At 36.2% G+C, this 10320-nt stretch overlaps 1 protein-coding gene across 1 annotated transcript in view; it reads right to left on the bottom strand.

Moving 5' to 3' along the window:
• The window catches only part of MBD5 (methyl-CpG binding domain protein 5), a 430974-nt gene that overhangs the window by 9729 nt on the left and 410925 nt on the right, over positions 1–10320 (bottom strand). Inside the window, exon 12 of the mRNA XM_012807133.2 lies at positions 6103–6176. Coding sequence (XP_012662587.1) covers positions 6103–6176 — 74 coding nt within the window. The remainder of the gene's footprint in view (positions 1–6102; positions 6177–10320) is intronic.

The raw sequence follows: 10320 nt of genomic DNA, 5'->3' as shown, positions 1-10320 counted from the left end.
AAAGTGAAAGTATAATTTAATTAATCTCTTTATCATTTTCTGCTCCATAAAAAAAAGTCAGGTTTCCAAAGAAATTTATATGTATGTATAGACAGAAGATTTGATCCTTATTTACATGAAAATCATAAACCTATTTTGCTTTCAAGTACACATTACCCTAAGTAATGTTTTAAATAAATATTTTAATATTTCTTATGTGATTAGGATGTAATTAGAACATCAATTTAAAGACATTTATTTGCTATACAGTTTGATTGAGGATATTGAGGTTTACAATGACTACACAAAGTTCTAAACATCTAATATGGAAGTAGAATGTTTCACCTGGCAAAAATATCAGATATTTATGTTTCTTTTGCCTATATCTTCATAGTAAAAATAGCTATTTACTAAATACCATGTACCAAGTACTGTGTTAAGGCATTTTCTCTACTATCTATAACTATGCTAAAGTAGGTATTATTATGGCCATTTTAGAAATGAAGAATTTATGCTCAGAAAGATTAAGCAGCATTCCCAAAGACACACAGCTATGAGGTGGCAGAAACAGGATTTGAACCCAGGTGAAAAACCAATCTCTGGGTTTTTTTGTTTGCTTTTTGTTTTTTGGGACAGGCTCTTGCTCTGTAGCCTGGGCTAGAATGCAGTTGCCAGGGCTAGAGTGTAGTGGCACAATCATAGCTCATTGTAACTCAAACTCCTGGGCTCAAGAGATCCTCCTGGTTCAGCCTCTAAAGTAGGTGGGAGTACAGTTGTGGACCACCACACTCAGCTAATTTTTCTTTTTTAATTTTTTGTAGAGGTGGGGTCTTGCTGTGTTGCCCAGGTTGGTCTTGAACTGCTTCCCTGAAGTAATCCTCCAAACATGGCTTCCCAAAGTGCTAGGACTATAGGTGGGAGCCACTGCACCTGGCCAAAAGCCAACCTCTTAATCACCTTGTTCCAAATGCCAAATTCCTTTCTCAGCCTTTCCTCTTTTCTTCTCCTCAGTAACAGCAGTCAAATCTATGCCATCTTCAAATTTCTCCACTGTTATTTTTTAGGAACTTTTCAAGGTAAGGGCATTAAGATAAGTAAATAATGTATATCCCCCCGCTCTACTTCTTCATTCTTAGTCACTCTTCAACCCATGGCTGCTTTGTCTGTCCTCTGCTCTACTGGAAACTGTCCTCACTAAGGTGACCAGCGGCCTACAAATTGCCTAATCCAGTGGAAATTTTTCTGTTCTTGCCTTTCTGGAACTCTGCTGATCATTTTATTATCCTGGAAATTTTGAGTCTTTAACATGTAAGACCTTTTTTCACACTTTCTTTTTTTTCCTCTATTAAATGTTCAGTTGCCCACTGCTCTCCAAATTGGTCAGAGTATCTCTGTGTGACTGTAGCCATCTGAACACTGCTGAATACTTCTTCCCAGTTTCAGTCTTGTGTGCTCACACTGCACTGCACAGTCTCCCCGTATTCATTCTCTTTTCAGTGTTTCGACCACCAAGTCACCGGAGCTGAAAACCTCAGAGAGGCCTTGATTGTTCCCGTTCCTCCACATTCTGTCAAATTTACCTCCTGTGTGTTTCTTGACCACATCCCTTCTCTTCTATCTTCATCGCCCCTTCTTGGTTTGGCTCTTGTGTCCTGACCCTTGTCTTCTGCCCTGGCTTCTAAATGATCTCTCTGCCTCCAATATTATCCCCTTAAAATGTGTCCTCCTAAGGTAGACACAGCCATACCTAAGGTGAAAACCTAACTCCTTGGCCCCTTTAAGCTCTTCCAGTAAAATAAGGGCCCTGTTGGACCTGACCATGCTGTCATGATCTGCTTCTTGCTTATACCTCTGGCCATGTCTCTTACAAGTCCCTGTCTGATAGTTGATAGTCTGCCAAACCCTACTGCTGATCCCATCTAAACACTACACCAGCCCACCTCATCTGGGCTTTGTGTCCTCTGTTCCTCTGTATGGCTAGTACACATACTTGTGTATGTGTGAGGCTTGTCTGAGACATCCTCTACTCTGGGAACTCTCGATGTGCCTCAGTTCAGGGCTATTTCTCTATGATCCCCCACTGCACTGTATCCACACTACACACACACAGCTGTCACCGTAATTTTCACATTTTAATTATCTGTTTCTGGATCTCTTTTCACTAAAAAGTGAGCTCCAGCGACTGTGGCACGGTGCCTGGCATAGATTTCTTTATTTTTTATTTTTGCTAAATTTGTTTCCTTAAATTGGGAATAAATGATAAAATATTATTTGGTTCAACATACCATTTATCTGTTATGTGACTTTCGACTATTTACGCTGTCAGGTCTGAGTGTCCTTGTCTATAAACAGGCTAAGTAATTCCCATCTCCCATCTTGTGATTGGGAGAATAAATAATGGATTTGAAATCATGTGTGAAATCTGCATAGCATCCGAGTGGGCATCTGTTGACACACAGCCAGTCAGTCTGCTCAGCCCAGAGTATGCTAATAAAGGTATTCTTATTAATGTTTGCTTCATGTTTGCGTCTATCTTCCTAACCCATGCTCTAAGTTTATGGTTGTCACAAGGAGAGTTCCCTTAGATAGTGCCCACATTAACTCACCACAAATAATAAATTGTCTTTGAAGAAAAATTTTTTAAAATTGTGGCTTTCTACTCATAATGTTTTAGAAATTGCTTAGTAGCAAATATATAGGAAAAATCCAGCTTATTTCAAGGAAGGGCATCTAGATATTTGGAAGAGTCATTTTATTTCTATATTATCAACTCTATTTTGCACATAATCCAAATGACTGGGATACTTCACGGAAAGAAACATTTTAGGGATGAAAGAAACACTAAGGAAATGGAAACGATAGCAGCTGGTTCGCTACACATCTGTGATGTAAGTAAACTGCAACTTTTTTCCTTTTATCCAGACCTTGCTGGATATTACTGATCTGATCTTGTTTACTTAGGTCTAGCAAGAGTCATTTCAGTAAGGGTAGAGGGGACCTTGCTTACTGTGTTCCTTATTAGTTCTAGAAGGGAAGTTATCTGGCAATTCACTGGGCCCTTGCCACAACACCAGGGCTAATTTGCTACCTTCCAAAGAAGTCCTGGATGGAGGGGCACAGGAGTTTGCCCCTTGTCATCTCTTTAGGAAACTTTTTTTTGAGTTGAAGAGTCTCCCCAAGATTTGTTGACTTCTAAAATTTGGTCTCTGGCAAGAATTACTGAAAATAACACCAAGGGAAGGCGAGTGCCCTTTAATAGATATTACTAACATCATCATGTAAGCCTTTTATGCAACATACAACTTAACCATTCTGATCTCCACTTTATAAATCTTGATGTACAAACATACATTAAAGTGCACTTTTAAAAAGATGACAGTGTACAAAGCATTGTGCCTACATGTCAATATTTGAGGAAAAATGTGAAAATTACTTTCCAAATGACTAAAATTTAACTAATATTTAATTCTTGGTTGCTTGCTAATGTGGAAATTATAGTAATGGTATAGGTATGTCAATCGTATATTTTTAATAAATTTCTATCTAGATATATGAAAGCACATTTGTAATTCTTTGCCTTATTTAAAAATAATAGTTATGATATATAAAACTTTATTTATAACAGCAAAACTTGTGTTTCTAACATCACCAGCTTGTCCATACTACAATTATTCAGAAAATAAAGATCAAGAAAAACCTGAATAATAATAGCCCAAAGTTCAGCTTCTGGTTATAATTTTTTAAAAACTCTATTTTCAAGTCTACATCCCTGCTGCAACAAACACCACAAACCACATTACTTAGCACCACTTTAACTAATAGTTAATCTGCCAAAATTATTCATAATTTTTTGAAATTATCTTCTATTTTTATTTGTAAATATTAGTTGTCCAATTTTTTTTTTTTTTTCAGTTTTTGGCTGGAGTGGGCTTGAACCTGCCATCTCCGGTATATGGGGCCTGCGCCCTACTCCTTTGAACCACAGGCACCACCCTAGTTGTCTATTTTTTGAGCCTTTGGAAAAAATATATATATACCGTCTGTGATGATGGAAATGTTACTTGACATGTAACTGTATTATTCATGTATATTTTACCACAAAAAAAAATGTGGTATATCCATTAAAAAAAAAAAAAAAACTATCATAAGGTCAAGACATATTGGGCCTGCCTAGAACTTGTCTGTTCCAGAAAAAAAAGAGACTCTCTTCTTGTACCCTACAGACTTAGTACTGAGTAACCAACAACTGCACCACACTTCAGTGGGGAGACACAAGAGCATTGAAAGAGACTGGTGAAAACCAAGGCTGGGGCAGAAACACACAGAACAATTCTTTTGCACCTCAGGCCCTTTTCCTAGCTTGAGTAATTCACATCTAAAGATGTTTATAACAATAATGCCCCAAACCCAACTCACCTCCAACTAGCCTGCCACCAATGGTCTGACTGACAAAGGCCCACACTAATTTTCAGGTGCAAATAATATTTACCTCTGTTAGTACTGATCCCCTACAAAATATTGTGGACACGTAATTTAAAAATGCAGAGGCTGCCAAAAAATGCACATACATTTTAAAAAAGAAATAAACTGAGCACCTCTTGTAATTGATTTGTATTCAGCATGACTTGTATTCATCCCTGATTAAATGTATGATTAGCGTGAAGCAGCACAGAACTTATAAAGAGTTGCCAACAAACAGCTTCAGTTTGCCAATTGATTGAGAGGAAAGTGAGATTAGCATTCTCTGGTAACAACTGGAAACATCTGCCCGAGTGGATAGGAGGTGTATATACTGTATAGAATTATGTGAACATGTCTATGAATTCCAAAAATGAACATATTCACTCCCAAATCAAGAAATTGAATATTACTGATGCCTGGAGGGCCTCCTGCCCTCTCTCTAGCCACCTCTTCCAGAGTAATTTCGACTCTAACAGTATAGATTAGAGTTACAGGTTTTTGAGTAGTGTTTGTCAACCTCTTTTTTTTTTTTTAAATCTCATGGCACACTTGAACCTATTGTTAAACTTCCACAGCACACGTAAATTATGTTGATCGAAAAAAGTAAAAAAAAGAGAATATACCTACTGTGTTTTGAATTTATTTTGAAAATAATTTACTAAATGATCTTTAAAAATTTCTGAGATACCTAAGATCTTCTTACAGTGATTTCAAAAATTTTTGAATTTTATGTAACTGGAATTGTATAATATGTACTACATTGAATTTGCTTATTTCAGTCAATATTATGTTATGAAATTCATCCGTTTTTGTAAAACAATGCTTTTCTATTCATTATTGCATGTTTTTATAAACTGAATGTCTGTGCCACCTAAATTTGTAAGTTGAAACTTTAAATGCCCATGTGATAGTATTAGAAGATGGAGTCTAGGTGAAGTCATGAGAGGGTGTATCACTCCATGATGGGATTCTTATTTTTATAAAAAGAGAAAACAATCCCCGCTTCCTCCATCAAGCAAGCATATAACAAGACTTCCAGTCTCCTGAACTATGAGAACTTAATTTCTGTTGTTTCAGTACCCAGTCTCAAGTAGGTTGTTATGTTATCCTAAGCTACCTAAAAATCGTTTTGAAAATATATATTGAAATTTCAAAATGTAATTAAGATATCCTCTCAAAAAAAGAAATTCTAAGAGTATATATGACATCTCAGTTTTGTTGGTTCTTGCCCCAGTGTGTCTGGAAACTTAAAAAAAAATTATTCACCCGTGTACAACTTTAAAGTGTGTTTCCCCACCAAAGTATTCAAATGCAAATGGTACAGTTACTACACTTCCCGAGGCTGTTTATTTAATCGCCACATGTTAAGAATGTCAATCCCATTTTTTCCCACTATATGAGAAGAATGGAAGGAGGAAGGAGAGAGATAACGAAGAGACAAATCCAACACACAGTGTAAACATAAATTGTGACCCAAATATTTTCTATACTAGCTAATTTGCCTTATCTGTACTGATCCTCTTTGGTGACGACTATTAAACAGTATGAAGGCAACACCACAACCTGAACAGAATCAGCAGAATCAGTGAGATTTTGTGGTCTCTCTGGAAGAAAATCAGTAAATTATATCCTTAAAAAACAAAGGGGAAAAAAAGCGCTTACTTTCTGTTTCTTTTCCGGACTCGGCTGTAGGCTTCCAAACCTTCTGTTAGTGTCCTCAACTTCTCGGGCTCCACCTGAGTGAAGGTATGAAGACCAAACCACATTACCCAGACCTGCAATTGTCAAACACCGCTTTTACTTTGCTGCTGTACAAACAGGTGCTGCTCTGGGGGTGGGTGGACTGGGGAGGCTTAACCGTCACTGCCTTGTCAAATGTCCTGTCCTCACTCAATCATTAGAGGTTGACTGAGCCTCTGATGTCACATACAGCCTATGACATCAGTGCAAATGAAAGACAATTTTGCTTTGAAATTGTCAACATTTTGAAAATAAGTTTTAGGAACAAAACCTGGAATGTAAACAACTTTCAATTCATAAAATTATATACATCATAGATCCTGGCTCACTTTTTCCACTGTCTGATGCTCAGGAGCTGTGAATCTGTATCCTGTCAGAGAAAGATGGAGAGTGCTGGGCAGTGAAGGGTCAGATTTGGAACCAACAGATCAGAGGCTGAATCCCACCTTTTCATTTCCTAGCAAGAGTAAAACACTTCACATTTTCTGAGCCTCAGTTTCCTCCTCTTTAAAGTGAGGACAATAAGACTTACCTTCCTGCTAGAACTGCTGGAGAATTAAAACATGACAAGTTGTGTTGAACACTTAGCCAGCAAGTGGGGCAGAAGGTTGTGCACAGTCTGTCCCGTTGTGGGAAGAGCATGTTGCTATACCTATGAGTGTGTCCCCTGTCCTGCCTAATTTATCACTGCCAGTCTGTGTGAAGTCTGCCAGCTCAACAGAGTTCTGGGGAGTGTGGCTGGGGAGCTTGTGCCATGTGTGTTGTGGGGGAGGGGTGTAGCTTTTGCCTCCTCCAAATAATCTCTATTACGATTCTTGAAGCCACGCCCCTCAAAAAGTTAATAATTAGGAAAACTTAAATATGACTTGTGAATAAAAATGTCTTTAGGAAAATCATTACTATTTTTATTGATTGGTAAAAAATATTTTAATTAAAGACAGTGTTGCTTGTGCTGTAACACAGCTTCAAGGTAAATACCACAGCCATGCCTTACCCCAGTTTCTCCTTCTCCCCTAAGCTATTCTTATATAAAATTTCAAAATGTCTCCTGGGTGAGATTATTATTAACTTTTGTCTTTACATGTCTTCATGACTGATTCATGAATGTCATTTATAAATAACTTCTTTATGACCCCCTTCAAATCCAGTACACAGTAATGTTTAACAAAGGGTTTCCATTATTAAGTCTGAAAACAAGCACTTCTAATTATTCAATGAGAAAATTATGGAAATATTTTTCTTTTCCTTTTTAATTACCTTTACTGGTTTGACTTTTCATATTTTTTATTTTGTTCTAAAGAATCCAAATATGTTATACACACAAGTTCACTGGGGATATCTGATCCACTATGTGCTAGATTAGAACAAGAAACAACTTTGTTCCAATAACATTTCACATGGAAAAAATTGTCCTATGGGGATACAGAGATCACTGGAACATCTCAGGCAAGCTGAGTATATCCATATATTGTTTAAAAAAGGGTGCCTGGATGCATTTTCATATTTCATGTTAGATATGAGTTTCCATCTTGTATTCACTCAAAGGAAGTAGGAAAGATATTTTTCATGTTACATTTATATAATTAATACCTAATTCCACTTATATTTAAATGAACTTCTGGGCAGCAGAAAGGAAGTTGCCCTATAGTATAAAGTTCTGTTCAACGAAAACTGGGGCAGTGAGAGACCTCAGAAGGGTTGATGAGGCACATAGGGCAGATTCACAATGGAACAACGTCAGAAACAGCAATGAAAACTTTCCCCTTTGGTCTTAATTTAAAAAACAAAGTTAGGTCAAACTATTTTTGTAAGTCTTCCATTTTTATTTTTAATTAAATAAGTAATAAGGGACCGTAGAAACATTTCCTATGCATTTATTGTGTAAAAGGCACTGTTTTATCATTTAATAGGATACTATTGCAAATTTGTATTATTTGTGTATTACCGATGGGATTCAGTGAGTTTAAATAACACGGCAGGAATTGAAACTCAGGTATGACTCTGAAGCACTCAACTTCTTGCCACTATACCAGTTCTAACATACATTGAAATATATAGTGTTTTATATATATAAAGTGTATATTTATTACACACAGACACATAAAATATACACATGCAGGCACACTCAAAAAATGAGGTCAAACTATTTAAAATTAAAGTATATTTTTACAAAAGTTTAGATGACAACTTGACCAAATTTATCTTCAAAATTTTGTTTTGCTTGGATACTTTCCTGGTTATTTTTTTCTGGAGTAATTTTCTACCATGACTTCTTCATTTAAATCTGTCTCTAAGGCACTAAGGTACTCTCATAATGAACTATGTTATTTATAAAGTATTCAATGACCTCAAATGAGAATGTAATGCTTGTGCTTTCTAACATTAAATATAAGATACACAGATATCTTATAAGGGAGCATTTCTAGTATGACAAAATCAAACATATCTGAAAGAAAATGTTCAGTTTATTTTGCCTTAAAATTCTAACTCTTAGCTGTTTTGTGAAATATAAATATATACAAAGAGTATGTGTTGTTTCTGGGGAAATATTCATATACTTGAATAATATTCAAGAAGTTCTTTAAAGATACCACCAAAAATAGTATCAGAGAAGAACAAAAAAATTAAATTTCTAGTCAAATAGAAAGCAAATTTAATAATGTATTAAACATTCCCTTGTAAATTACTTAGCTAACTTGTAAATCAACAAAGTACTGGGAAATCAAATATAGAAATGTAACATTAAAAAGTTTAAGCACAAGCAAATTATTTTTATCACATTTACACTGTAGGAGCAATTTAACATACTTAAAATTTTTATCCCTAATTATAATCTTATATTCTTGTATATTCACAAGCTAAGGGTCCTATAAATTATTTAATTCCTATCTTCATAAGAATTTGGGTGAGGACTTTATAATTTATCTTTACTCATAATAATCTGTCCACGTAGTTTTATCCTGATAATAACAATGCTAATATTTAGTAGTAATGGCCATCATGATTTAATTCTTTACACATATGTCTTTTAAGAATTAGGAAAAGATACCTGGAATTTATACGTCCTTATATTTCACATATTACTTCATGTCTAAATATACACATATGTTAAATATTTTTGATGCTTAAAACTCTTCTTTAATTAAAATCCCTTACATAAAATAATTCTTCAATGTAGTCTCACAGTCTGTTCAATGAGGTTAGAAACATACTCATAAATCCAGACACTATTATATGGCAGAGGATTAGGAGTTTTTCTGAACAAGGCTGAGTCTCTGGTTGCTTATTTGCATATTTTGTTCACAAGGCACATGTTAAAATTTGGCAATTTAATCAAGTTTGATCTGGGATAAGCACCATGGCACCTAGTATCTCAGAAGTAACTTAAAGTCTGTGACAAATGGAGACATGAACCTTTCAAATAGCCCAACCTATCTTCTCAAGTGAGGTATAGTACATACTGGAAGAGCCTGGGTCAATGATAGAGCCAGTTCACTAGAAAGGACACTAACATTTCCTGCAGGATTTACTCCTGGTAACACTTCTTTTTGTGAATCCTTTGCTGCTACTTAGTGATGAAGTCACATAAAAGTCAAATGATGGAGCACTAGCCACATCCCAGATTTCTTACCGGAGATAAGACACTGACCTCAGGCTCCCCTTTTCATTCTTCACTTCCCCATTCCTTTTCTATCATGTCCTGTTGTGGGGGAATGGTGTAATACAAACAGTAATAAGCTCAGAGTTAGAAGACCAGCGCTGGGACCTGGCTTGACTACCTGTGACCTGTGTTCTTAGGAATACCATTTCTCTGAGGTTTGGGTCTGTCACCTATAAAACGGGAATAATTATGAACATTTTTATGAGTCATTGAGAAGATCTAAAAAAAACCATGAACTATAGGACCTGCCAAAACACCTGGTTAGTTTTTCTATTTTCAGTAGAGACAGGGTCTCACTCTTGCTCAGGCTGTTCTTGATCTCCTGAGCTCAGGTGATCCATCTGCCTCTGTCTGGGATGACAGGTATGAACCATGGTGCCTGCCATTGCTCCCTCTTTAAGGAGACGCTGGTGCTTACAGGACATTGATTGCCCCTGCTATACCACCAGTCAAAATGCAGCCCAAATAGTGTGGATATT

Source organism: Otolemur garnettii, unplaced genomic scaffold, assembly GCF_000181295.1.
Source record: "Otolemur garnettii isolate 467f Iridium unplaced genomic scaffold, OtoGar3 scaffold00064, whole genome shotgun sequence".
NCBI lineage: Eukaryota > Metazoa > Chordata > Mammalia > Primates > Galagidae > Otolemur > Otolemur garnettii.
The sequence above is the reverse complement of the archived record's forward strand: the minus strand, read 5'-3'. Positions and strand labels throughout refer to the sequence as shown.